The 13761-nt window shown below is 54.5% G+C and overlaps 1 protein-coding gene across 3 annotated transcripts in view; it reads right to left on the reverse strand.

Moving 5' to 3' along the window:
- The window catches only part of EVC2 (EvC ciliary complex subunit 2), a 63023-nt gene that overhangs the window by 37157 nt on the left and 12105 nt on the right, over positions 1–13761 (reverse strand). For all 3 annotated transcript variants that reach the window (XM_053923253.2, XM_053923254.2, XM_053923252.2), the window contains exons 6-7: positions 10359–10493; positions 8194–8333 (exon numbers count right to left, since the gene is read on the reverse strand). In XM_053923253.2, coding sequence (XP_053779228.1) covers positions 8194–8333; positions 10359–10493 — 275 coding nt within the window. The remainder of the gene's footprint in view (positions 1–8193; positions 8334–10358; positions 10494–13761) is intronic.

A 13761-nucleotide genomic window follows, 5' to 3' on the forward strand; every position in this document is an offset into this window, starting at 1 on the left:
CAGCAGGAGGTGCCTGTTAAATGTCCTGAATGGATGAGGCACAAGCCTATGTCCCCAGGGCCTCATCGAGCAGGGGGCTCGACTCCCTCCCTCTCCCTCTGGCTCCTTGGTCCTTGCGGCACCTTGAGGAGGTCCCTGTCTTCCCAGGGAAGCTGCCTGGCCTCCTTAGGCAGAACCAAAGTCCCCGCCCCACACAGTGCCCTGTCCCCTGCTGCCTGCACCCCACTCCACCTTGCTGGGACTGTCGGTGAATCTGTCATCTCCATGGAGGTGAGGGGCGGGGAGGGAGCCGCTATTCGATCGTCCCAGCTGCCAGCTGGCAGTCTCACTGCCCTGCACGTCCGTGTGAGCTGCCTCTCCCTGCGGATGGCGTGCATCCTGGGGGGCCTCGCTTTTCTCAGCTTCCTCCCCAGTCCCTAGCACAGCGCCAGCGCTCAGCAGGAGCTCAGTAAACACTTGCTGGGAGAAGAAAGGTGTTTGATGGACACAGGACTCCTCCAAGAAAGCTTCCTTTTGCTGGGAAGATGACAGTGAGGGTTGCCATGGAAACCGGAGGCATTACAGCCGCTCGGCTCTGAAGCAGTCCTCCGTCTGTCCCCCATACCAATCCTGTGCTGGAGTGTCAGGCACTGGCAGGGAGCGAGCACCTCACAGGAAAGCCAGCCGTGAGGTACAGGCTGCTTCCCGCCTTGGCTGGGCGCGGTAGCAAGGGTGCTCGTGTTGGCCCCTTGGTGCTCTGACGTTACCCCTCCCCAGAACGTGGGACCAACCCAGACACGTGTCACCTGGATGTGGGTTATACAGCAAACCACCTCGAAACAGCTGTCCATACCTCCTGTCACCACACCGCTGCTCCGGCTTTCTGCCCCTGCCCTCCCCCAAACCAGCTCTGGTCATCGATGACGTCCCGGTCATGAAAATCAAGCCACTTCTCAGGCCCCACTTGATTGAATTCGAGGCAATGTGTGACACAGATGGTCGCCCCTTCCTCTGGGACCCCCTTCTCTTTGGCTTCCCTGGGCCCCTCTAACTTCTCACGGCTAGAATTCCTAGGGCCCTGCCCGGGTTCTCCATCCCTCTTGGTCCTTCTTCACAGGCTCCTCCCTCAATCCCCACCTTGACTTCCCATCTCTAGGCCAGAACTTTCTGAGAACAGACGTACACATGGCTGCCCTCGACATCGCCACCCTGATGTCTCCAGGTCATCTTGAAGTCACCAAGTCCAACTCCCAACCCCAGTGAGCGCACCTCTCTGCTCATCTTAGGGACAGCACCACATCCACCCAGGCGCTCGGCCTGAGACCTAGGTGTCACCCCTGACGGCCGCAAACCCCACTCGCTGCCAACCCATCGGCAGATCCTGGGACCGTCCCTTGTTTGTCCCTCGATCCCACAAATACATATGAGCCCACAGGATGGACGTCAGACAGACTAAATCCTGGGGGACCCTCTGGGGAAACTGGCCTTCTCCCTGCACTGAGGGCAGGGGAGTGAGCAGCCGATCAGACAGACGGGGCGCAGTGGAATGACGGGGTGCAGATGGCAGAGACAGCTCCGGCTCCCGGCGGCACGTCCCGCTGCGAGGGTGTCCCAGGCGGAGCTGACGTCCTTCCTCAGGGCAGCTCTGGGCAACCTGTGAGACCGTGTCACATCAGGGAACGTGCTGTGGGGTCTCCGGGTTTGAAAAACGTTGCAGCCTCTCGTAATCTTTGCTACCAAAGTCCCCAGACAGCCCCTGGTTTTACCTGCTAGTGACTGTCCATCAAGCACATCACTGGGTGTGGCTCCAACCCCACAAGCACCTACTGTGTGCCAGGCACTGTCCGAGGCCTTGGGGGTAAATCAATGAACAGACAGAAGCTCCTGCCCTCGTGAACTCACTGCTTGGACGGGGAAGCCAGAATACCGAGACATCACAAAAAAAGACAGACAGACAAGATGGCTTCCGACAGCCTTGGGCGCGATGTGCAGAAAATCGGAGTTTTAGGATAGAGACGGGCAGCGGAGCTGCTCCAGGTAAAGGCGCGCACTGGCTGCGCGTGACCCTCGGGCCCACCTCCCAGGCTCCCGCCACCCCGGCCTCGGACTCTTTTCTGGTCATCAAACGCTGTGCCCTGGGCTCTGAACGCGCTGCCCCCCCAGAGTGCTCATCACTCAGGTCTCGGCTTAATCGACTCCCCTTAGAGGCGCCTCCCCGAGACCCCACACAAGAGCAGGCCCCCCGCTATTCCTGTTCCCCTACAGCCCTTGCCACGTGGGGCCAGAGACCAGGACCCTGTAGCACCCGACAGGGTCTGCCACACACCCGGCGCAGAAGGGACCCCCAGCGAGGATCTGCTCAATAGCCAAGGCATCAATTACCTCCTGAAACTTGCCGCACGGCGAACAACGAGCGCGGAGAAAGAACGAATGGACGAGAGAAACCTGGGCCAGCGGCTTCAGGGCTCGAGATGAGGAACCAAGTCACATCTCTGGTGTGTTTCCCCAGATGGAAAGGGCCGCAGTTGTACGAGACACATCACACGGCCGGCACAGGAGAAACGACTCCATTCCCACTTTCCACAGGCTCGGGTCAGCAATGCTCATGGAACCCCTACTTTGTAGGAGGTATGATTTTGAGGCACACTGGCAACTGGCAACATCGAAAGACAGCAATAGCTTCCTTCTGATAACAGAGGAAATAAACACAGGCTTGGGATTTCTTCCTTCTCTTACTCTTCCTTTGCCCCTCTGGAAAAATCTAAGCCCAGGCTTTTTGAAAAGCTGTTATGCCAATAGAAGAGTGGGTTTGAAAGCACTCAGGCCCAAGCCCGTTACCCCTCGTGCGACCGCAGGCAAACCAGAAAGCCCTCCTGAACGTCGCTCCCTCTTGAGAGCTGCGGTGAGAATCAGCCACGGTCGGGGGCAGGGGTTCTGGCAGCGGTCGGGGCCAGAGTGCTCCGGCGCTCCCTGCCTCTGGAAGCCTCCGGGACCAGCCAGTGCCACGCGCTTCCTCTCTCCTCCTGTCCACTCATGCCTGGCACTGAGCCACCTCCATCCCTCAGGTCAAAGTCCAGGAGCCTGATAAAAATCGAAGGAAATATCCCTCCCTCAAGTCCTCTCTGTGAGAGGCAGCCTGTGAATAATCGGCAGAAAAGAGAAACCACCAAGCAAACCAAGGAAATGCTCTTTATCAAAAAAACAAACAAAAAATCCACGAGCCCTGACCCGTGTGGCTCAGTGGGTTGGGTGTCGTCCACAAAGCAAAAGGCCGCTGGCTGATCCCACTCAGGGCACACGCCTGGGTTGTGGGTTCGGTCCCTGGTCAGGGCGCATTTGAGAGGCAGCCGATCAATGTTTCTCTCACACATCTGTGTTTCTTTCCCTCCCTTTCTCCCTCCTTCCCCACGGCCCCAATAGAGGAATAATAAACACGTCAGTGAGGCAGAACAAAGTGACTGTTCTGATGGGTCTTAGAAGTGAGGCAGTAATCAAGCTGCCTAATAGCCTGCCCAGAATCCCAGCGAACCCTCTCGGAAGAATTACAAGTGGGGTACATGATTAGCTGGGGAAAAAGCTATTTTTAGTGGGAGACCATCACAGATTTCCAGGCACACGAAGCCCTGACATTCGGAGAGATATTTTCTTTCAAGGTGCTCCTATGAGCCAAGATAGAAAAATGAAAAGAAACCCACAATGCTGCTATTAAAAATGTGTCTCCTGGCCCTGGCTGGTGTGGCTCAGCGGATTGAATGCTGGCCTGTGAACCAAAGGGTCGCTGGTTCGATTCCCAGTCAGGGCACATGCCTGGGTTGTGGGCCAGGTCCCCAGGAGAGGGCATGTCAGAGGCAACCACACATTGATGTTTCCCTCCCTCTCCCTCTCTCTAAAAAGAAATGAATAAAATCTTTAAAAAAATGTGTCTCCAGGTTCCCCCAGTGAGCACCCAGCCACGGTGTCTGAAGCAGAGCTGGCATTCCACAAGCAGGGACCGTGGGATGGGCGGGCGGGGAGGCTGGAAGCTGGGGGGGAAGGAGGGACGGAGGGATACACAGCTCTCAAGCGAGGCAGTCTCAGGTCATGCCTGGTAATGAATGCTTAACACGCTTCAGGCAAAACAGGATCGGCTCCCAAGGAGACAGAAATACAAAATTCCAGAGCTACGAGAACACAGTCCTGGTAAAACTCACATCCCCGTGCCAGCCAACTGCAGTGGCTACGACATTTCACACGACGCAGGGATGAAGGGCGACGGGGTGCCTGGTACTCCACCACCTCTTGAATCGAAAACAAAGGAGGATGAATTTTCAAGGACTAACTACCCCAGTAGAAGGTTAGAGACTATTACCCACTTGCCAATTAAGTACCTAGGTACTGATCACATTTCACTCAATTCTACATTTCAACAGATTGGAGGAAAACTGATTTTTAGCTAGGGACATTTTGGTAATCACCTGCCTGCTCACACCACTTCATATAACAAGAGACATTTGAGAACCTGTCAGGGACTCCCCCTTCCTTCCACTGCCCATCGTCCTCCTCCTCCCTCTTCCCTCTTGGACAGTGTGGCAAATTTTAAACGTCACCCATGGCCTTCTGATTAGGGGACCGAGCTAAAATGAAGGATCACACCTGAGAGGCCACCCAAAGCCCGATGAGCCACACTGCAGCAGCTGACACCCACAAGTGGGTTCGCGAGGCGGGTGCCAGGCCAGTCCTGTGCTGAGGAAGTGAAGCCTGGCAGGGCACGGAGGAGCACAGCCAGGCAGGAGCGCCCTTCCGGGCAGGATGGAAGCCCCTCTCTGCTGACAGCACCCACTCAGCTCACGGAGAGCCCCAAGTCAGACCCGAGAGAGCTGTTCTCTCAGGCCAAGGACTCGGCACTCCTGGGATGGGGCAGTGCTCTGTTTCGGTGTCTGTCTTAGGTCCATCTATGTGCCACAGGACACGGTCACAGGACACGGTCACAGGACAAGGGCCACAGGACAAGGGCCACAGGACATGGGTCACAGAACATGGGCCACAGGACACAGCCACAGGACAAGGGCCACAGGACAAGGGCCACAGGACACGGCCACAGGCCACCACTTCCAGGTTCCGAGAACACAGGATCACACAGCTGCTCAGCTTTGCCTCCAAGCTTCCCCATGTTCAGGTGTTGCCAGCAATGCCCCGGAGAAAGACCCGAGGAGGCCCTGGCCACCTGCACGGCTTCTCTGCAGGGCCTGCTCTCCCCACTGTGAATCGGGCCAGGCTCGGGGCCGACACCGCAGTTAGGACGCATGACCCCCACGTATCTTCCCTGACATTCAGCGTGACGCTCTCCCAAGGCAGTAGCTTATGGTGCCCCAGGGCACAGAGGAGGAAACTGAGGATCAGAGAACGTACGTAACCCATAACGTGCTTGAGATTAAATACTGAGAAAGCTCAAGTCCTGCTCTGTCACCTACCAGACGTGTGACTGTGGACAAAGCTCTCCACTGAACCGAGCATCAGCCTTCGACTGTCGAATCCACAGCACAGAAGCCCGATGCAGAGGGCAGTGGGAGGACCACAGTAACCGAGGGGCGGGAGAGAGACCGGGTATTTTAAATTGCTAAACAGCTATAAGGTATTATCTAAAACTAGAAGGCATGTTCCTTTATCAGCCACGAGACCACTCCAAATCCACAGAAAAGGCTCCCCAGGGGCGGGCTGTGCATTCTGAGCCCAGAATCAGACAGAATTTACTGTAAACGGAACCCAGCTTAAGGGGCTCCCACGTGGCCCCGTTACGAATAACTGAGTAATGAGCAAGCAAAGAAAACCCTCTGATATAAGCATCCACCTGTTCAGGTGGCGCATTTGGCATAGACGGATCTCTCAAAGACCTCCGCCCAGGCAGCATCGAACGCTCTGGCGAAGGCGGAGCCCTCCCCTCCCCGTCCCGACTTTCCTGGGGCTCTGGGCCGACTGAGCAGCCGGAGCTGTGGGGTACTCCCTCCGTTCCCACTAAGAAATAAAGGAATCCCAAATACCTAACAAACAAAACCCAGGACTGGGAGTCACCTGAGGCTCCCCCACCAACGTCACAGTCGATGACCAGCTCTGGGGGCTCCTCTTGCAGAGCCCCCTGCTCCCCAGGGCCGCTGGTCCTGCCCCAGGTCACAACCACCTCCTCCTGCAACAGGCTGCCTGGACTGGCCCCTGGAAGCCGTTCACCAGGTGCATCCAGAGGCGTCTTTTAAAACGCAAATCTTCCCAATTAAGAACCACGCCCCGGGCCTCCAGGGCCTGCGGGGAGCCAGGCACGTGGAGCCCCCTCTCCATCCTACGCCTTCACTTCAGTAACTTAACCAGGGCAAGTGGGAGTAAGCCTCAGTTAAACCTGGACCTGAGCCCGGGGACCGAGGGCCCTATCGCTCTCTGCTATTCGGAGCCCTGTCTGCCCCCACATCTACCGGCCCCCGATGGCAGGGATGGTGTCTGGGTCATCACCTGGAGGACGTTCACACTACGACACCTTCAGGATTCTGTCCCCATGGAGGAAGCCCGAGGTCATTTGGGCAAATCTGTCCCAGTGAAAATAATTAGGAGAGCCGGGCAAAACCAAACTCTGTTGGAGAGCATTGGAGAGGGACACGGCAGTGCAGACCCGGCAGTGCAGACCCGTGGGGCCAAGAGCAGGGGAACGAGGACGCTCAGCGAGGGCAGGCCCGTGCTCGCCCAGGAATTTTCAACCTTCGTTGACCTGGGGAGATGAAAACTTGAGCCCGAAGACCCCAAGGCCAGGTCACCCTGATAAAAGCCCCTGGCCTTCCGGTTGGTGCAGATGCCTTAGGAGCAGAAGTTTTCCGACAGGCCAGCCGTGGGAGGAACCGAAGCCCGGCTTTGAAGGATTTCAACCTCCGGTTGAATGGAGGTGATCCATGATTACACCACCGGGGCCTCAACTGTCCTCTCCGTTTTCATACACGACATCTGGCACACAATCGAAACTGCCCTGGCGTACGAGGCAAGCAAATACGATCCCAGACTAAGGGGAAGGACAACCAGGCACAGCACAGGGGCAAAGACAGTGACGCGCCCAGGCAGAGACTTTAAATCGCTATGCTTGACCCGGGGTGGGGCAAAGTAGGTCTACAGTTGTGAGTAGGGGAAACAGTTTAGTCTCGAGTTATTATTGATTTTATTGCATTATTTTCCATACGAACAACCGCAAACCTACTTTTGCCCAGCCCTGTATGTTTGAGGAAATAAAAGACGAGATTGTGAATTGTAACAGACAACTAGAAACTGGAAAAAGGACACATAAAGAAGTCATCGGTAAGTTATCTGTTGAAAGGAAAGAAGGACGGGCGAGCTGATGAGGCGGAGGGAGTGCTGGTCCACTAGCGGACTGTAAGCCGAGTGCCCGGCCTGGAGAAAGTGCAGGCGGTGCGGCAGGCACTGAGAGTGTGCCCGCCCCGGGGGCCAGGCCGTCTGCCTCTGCATCCGAAGCCAGCCCTCCCACTTTCTAGCACCTGCATCCCCCGGTTGTTAAGAGGATCTGGTTTGTATTTGCGATGTCCTTAGAACCATCCCTGAGACGATGTTCTTTGGCACCAGGAAGTACATTGTAAGCGCTTGTCAAACAAATAAAAAGAACTGGGTCAGCTCAGCAAACGACATGTCGTCTGGTCTGGCCTCGCTCTCCAGCTGCATTTTCCTCTACTTCACTGAACTCGGCACCCAATCCACACAACCACCGCGCTAAGCAACACACACTTCACCAGACAAATCTTCGTCATTTCCTGTTCTGGCACCTGCCCTTCCTTCCCTCTGCCTCGAAAGCCTTTTCTCCTTGAAGCCACTTGGAAAGCTTCTATGCAGGCTTTCAGAATTAGTAAAAATACCACCGTCTCAGGGAGGCATGCCCATGACCCCCTCAGGGGTGATTTCTTCCTCTGGGCTCAGTGGCCCTGACCTTCCCTGTAGCAGGATGCTCATCAAATGGTGACTAAGTCAGTCTGTGTCACAGCATGAGCTATGTCTTATTCATGCCTTGTCCCAAACACCCAGCATAGTGTTCAGAGTGTAGCAGCTGTTCAGAGTGTATGACGACTGAGGGATGGATGAGTGAATGAATGAATGAATGAATGAATGGATTTGTGAATGAATGAAATATACTCAGTGCCACTGTAGCGAACCCATTCATCATGCCCAAAAAAGTACAATGTGAGCCAGAAGTCTTACTCTTCCAAGGCCTGCAGCATGCTCCCGGGGTCCTCCGAGGACAGAATGTCTACCATCTGGTCATTCAGAGCAAGGTCTTCGTTCACAGCATCGGCCGACGTGAACTGGGCGTGCTCCAGCTTGCTGTCGTGATGCTGACCCTGCGGGAGAATTTCAGAAACAGTGATGAAGGAGCCCTTCTCGTGACTGTCACGTGCTGGGAAAGTCACGGGGAAGGTGGGATTTACAGTCAGAGAACCAGGCTGTCCTCACCACGTGGGAGCAGGGGAAACTCAGGCAAGACACTGACCTCCCTGCGTCTCCATTTTCTCATCAAAGAAATGGGGTCATAATTCCGGGAGCCCTGCACAGAGTTGTGTGGATGAAACCAGGCAACGAATGGATAATCTCAATATGTAAAGACCTATAAAAATATTTCCCCATCACCACCATCACCATCACCACCATCACCACCACCATCACCACCGCCATCACCATCATCACCATCATCACCACCACCACCACCACCATCACTACCATCACCACCATCACCACCATCACCATCACCATCATCACCACCACCATCACCACCATCACCATCACCATCACCATCATCACCACCACCATCACCACCGCCATCACCATCATCACCATCATCACCACCACCATCACCACCATCACTACCATCACCACCACCATCATCACCATCATCACCACCACCATCACTACCATCACCACCATCATCATCACCACCATCATCACCATCATCATCACCACCACCACCACCACCACCATCACCATCACCACCATCATCATCATCACCATCTTCGCCATCACCACCATCATCACTGTGTAGAGGAAAACTACGGTTGGCAAATGGACATCAATAACAGGACCTGGCAGGTTTCCGATCAGAACACAGAACTGTAGATAGAAGTGACTGACTGGACGAGGCCGCCTTCATTCCTTCACATATGTACTGAGTGCCTTCTAAGGACCATGCTCCACACCAGGCAATGGGAACTGTAGCAGACACCATCTCTTTTCTACCCATGTCCCCTCACCCTTGCCACTTCAGTGTCCACAGCCCAAGATCCACCAGCCAATACCTACACTTCCTTCCCAGAATGCTTTTGCTGACCTTCAGAGCCCACGCCTGAGAAATGTCAACTACCCACCCCACCCCGCATCCTCAACCAATACCAATGGGACTAGGCAGGTAAATACCCCAGCTCCGTCTCTGCTCGGGTGATGGTTCCAAGGCTCCTCACTGTCCCCAGAGTGCCCGAGCAGGACAAAGCTCCAGGTGCCCACAGGGCTAACTTGATCGGCTGCCTCCCCTTCCTGCCTCACTCCCCCAGCACTCACCATTACTCCCTGGGGTCACTTCCCACACAAACCACATGCATTCGGATTCTGGTTTCAGGATGTGCTTCTGGGGAACCCAGACAAAGACGGGAATACGGAGACTGGGGACCTCGCAGAGGGGCCCAACAGATGAGCGGAAGTGCTACATGGTATCTACAGAACCTCGTGTGGGAACCCCGAGAGAAGGCCCTAACTCAGCCAGGAAGTGGCCAGTGACAACTTCCAGGGACAGAGAAGGCCGAAGCTGAGTCTCAAAGAACGAGTCACAATTGTGCTCACTGAAAAGCAGAGAGGGGACCGAAGGAGCGTCTGGGGTGAGTGTGAATGGCAAGTCACTGGGTGCAGGGGAAGCTGCGGCGTGAGACGGAAAGTGGCAGGAGAGTTGCGCGGGGGCAGGACCACAGGGTCTTTATAAGCCATGCCAGGGGGTCCAGGCTTCCCCAAGGATGACGTGGGTCTCCAAAGGCATTTCAGCAGGCAGCAGGGGACAGCACCTGAATTAGGGTGTGGCAGGACTATGGAGCCGGCCACACAGGGGGGCACTCGGTTACGCAACTAGACGGCAGGGGCTCTGAACACCGGTCATTTGCTAGAATCATCCAGGGGGCTTTTACAAGTGACTAATGATGGGGCCCCTCAGGGGACAGTCCAATGAGAGTCTCTGCAGGCGGGCCTGGACACGAGCACTTGCCCCCAGTTCCTGGGGGATCCTGATGTCCACCCAGGGTTGAGACCTGCTGAACTGGAGGACAAACTTCAACTTCACTTCTGTCACCAATCAAGCAACCCCCCGGAAGAAGACATGCGTGGAGACTCACCTGATGTCTGCTGAGCACGCCTCCTTTCAAACACTGATACCGAACCATGAAGAAAAGGGTGACCCAGGTCAGCACAAGGGGGACGACGAAGGCTACGAAGAACCCGGCTGCGTGAAGGCCATGGTTTGGAAGAACCTACGGGGACAAGAGAGTGACAGGGATTCGCCTGTGGTCACACTTCACACCTTTCGGGCTGAGCCATAACTCACTGGTAGCAGAACCAGGACAGAGTCAGCAGGAAGGAGGAGCTGGGTTTGGACCCAGCTTGCCACCTCCTCGCTGGCTCCCTTAAGAGAAGTCCAATTTATCTATTTTTTTCTTTTGTTGCCTGTGCTTTTGGTGTCACAGCCAAGAAACCATTGCCAATCCCATGTCAAGAAGCTTTCCCTCTGTTTTCTTCGACGACTTCGACAGCTTTAGGCCTTGCACCCGTCGTTGATCCACTTTGAGGTAGTCTCTGTGTATGCTGTAAGGCAAGGGCCCAACTTCATTCTCCGGCAGGTGGGGATCCACTTTCCCAATACCAGTTGTCGCGATGACTGTCCTTCCACCATTGAATGGTCCTGTGATTATTCACGCGAGGCTGTTTCCTGGGCTTCTGAGTCTATTCCGCTGGTCTGTGTCTTACGCCAGGACCCCGTGGCTTCAATGACTGTAGTTTGCGGCACGTTTGAAATAAGGAAGTGGGAGACCTTGGCCTTGTTCTTTTTTAGATTGCTTTGGCAATTTCAAGTTCCTTGAGAATCTGTATGAATTTTAGGGCGGGGTTTTCTATTTCTACAGAAAGATGCCATGGGGATTTTGACAGAAATTGCACGGAGTCTGTGGATTACCTCACATGAGGTCTTCCTGTTCGCCTACAAGGACGACTTTCCATTTGCATGAGGCTTCGTCCATCTCTCTCAGCCGGGCGCTGCAGTTTCCAGCGTACGAGTCTCCCCCTCTTGGTTAAGTTTATTCCTAAATATCTTATCCTCTTTCTCGCTACAGTAAATGAAATTGCTTCTGTAATTTCCTTTTCATGTTGTTCATTGTTAGTGTGTAGAAATGCAACTGATTTTTGTGTGGAATGTTTAATAATATTAAAAACACTTGTATCCTAATGTCACATTTTTAAAGAACACACAAAACCGCATGTACAAAATCCAAATTTCATTAAGGTAAAAATAGTGTCCATGCACGTGTGCGAGCTCTGAAGAAAGCCCGCAGAACCGCGCTGCGTGTGATGACTTGACGAGTTTTGTATGTTTCTGTGTTTTTTAAGGTCTCTACAGTAGGCATGTATTACCTATATAATCAGGAGGCAAAAATTATAATAATAAATATTCTTCTAGGGGTAAGTTTGGTAGATAAGAAGATGCACCACCCAGCTCTCCCTTCAAGGATGGACTTGGTGCCCAGCTATGGCAGTGTGGTCAGCAGACCCAGGTTCATGGTCTAGATCAGCTGCAGGGAGCCACCTCGCCTGAGGCCGTGCCCTTCCCGGTAGCAGCGTAGCAGGGGCCCGACGGCCAGTCAATTCGGCCCTGTGAGGGTGGTCGGCCAGGCAACACTCACCCAGAGCTCCCTGCTGGGCGAGGGCGAGGCTTCGTCAGCCCGGGTCAGGGCTTGACTTCTCCCTCCGTCCAATGCTGCTTCCCGCTCCTCCCTTTCACCGGTGACCATAGACTGGCTAGGTGGGGGACCCACAACCACCCCCAGGTTTGAGGATTCACTAGGAGGATGCACAGGACTCAGCATGTAGCCACACTCATAGCTGCCACTTATTACAGCAAAAAGATTCAAAGCAAAATCAGCACAGGGAAAGGCACGTGGGGTGAGCCCAGGGGAAGCCAGGAGCCAGGTGCCAGCATCCTCCCCCGGTGGAGTCACACGGGGCAGGTTTTACTCCCCAGGCAACAAGTGTGACAACTCATGCGAAATGCTGTCCTCCAGGAAAGCTCACTAGATTTGATTCAGGAAGGGCCACTTACACACCCACTGCCTGGCATGTACGAAAGTTCCGGAATCTCAGAAGCAGGTGTTCAGCATAAACTGTATCGTTTATAAAAAATAGCTGAGGCCCCAAGAGCCACTCATCAGTTTGGGGGATGGTGGCAACCCTCCTGAAGTCCAAGGTCCCATGTGCCAGCCCAGGGCCAACCTTGCAAGCTGGCCTTTCAGAGAGCAGCCTCAGGCCTGCTGTGTTAGCTGGTTTCTGCCCCCCAGGGCACGCACCCTACCCCAAACTCTGTCCCTGCATCTGCTGTGGAGAAACCAACCAGGGACACCAAGCTTAATTAAAAACAGCTCCAGGTGATGGGAACGTCAACTGTGTGTTCAGAGCTGGAAGACAACTGACCCACTCCTCACCCCTGTGGTCACAACGCGGGCTGTGGTCAAGGTTAAGTTTTTCCAACAGACCAACAAGGCCAACCTGACCTTCCAGACGATCACAGCCAAGTCAAGTCAGAAACAGGAGCATCATGCCAGAGGTTCATTGGACCTGGAATCAAGTGTGATGCCACATGTGGTCTGTCTGTGCAGTGGAATATTATTCAGCCATGAAAACTGATGACGTGCTCATACATGTGACAACACGGATGGACCTCGAGAATATTAGCTAAGCCAAAGGAGCTAGACGGAAAGGGGTGCACAGTGTATGATTCTACCATCTGAAATGTCCACGACAGGCAGTGTATGGGGACAGAAAGCCGGTGAGTGGTTGCCAGGGGCTGGGGGAAGGGGGAGGGAGGGAGGAATGGAGTTCTGCTAGATGGGTATAGAGTTCCAATCTGGGGTGGTGAGACTGTTCCAGAACTAGACAGTGGTGGTGGCTGCACAACCCTGTGTGGGTGCACTAAATATCAACAGTAAATAATCTTGTTACACGCACTGCACCGTGCACACGGAATAGATCCCACTGCGGCGTGCCGCGGTGCCGGGAACCCAGGAAGTGAATCTGAGCGGCAGCGTCCTCCGCTACTGCGAGACTGGGGCACAGGCGCAGATTACAGGCGTATACAGGAGACCGAGCCAACAGGATGCAGTGACTGAGTCGTGTAATGGATGTGGAGCCAGTGGCAGGGGGTTGGGGGAGGAAGAACGTCCCTGAATGTCTTGCCTGGGAGGTTGGGTGGTGGTGGGACCCACGACCACAGTGACAAGTAGAAAAATCAGAGCAGCTCGGAGCAGTGGAAATCAGCCCCGAGTTAATCATACTTTTGAAATTTTCCCTAAAAGTCTAGCAGCCAGATTCCACTGACAGTCACTGCAAGTACAGATCTCAAAGAGCCCCGTTACCTTAAACTTCACACTGTCTAAGAATAAAGGGAAGGAAGTGGCTCAGGAACCCCCCTTCCTCATCCCCCGAGCCCTCACTAACTTTCCTTGTCGTCTCTGAAAAAGATCAGCTGTGATCACT

The sequence above is a fragment of the Desmodus rotundus genome, chromosome 4, assembly GCF_022682495.2.
Source record: "Desmodus rotundus isolate HL8 chromosome 4, HLdesRot8A.1, whole genome shotgun sequence".
Taxonomy (NCBI): Eukaryota; Metazoa; Chordata; class Mammalia; order Chiroptera; family Phyllostomidae; genus Desmodus; species Desmodus rotundus.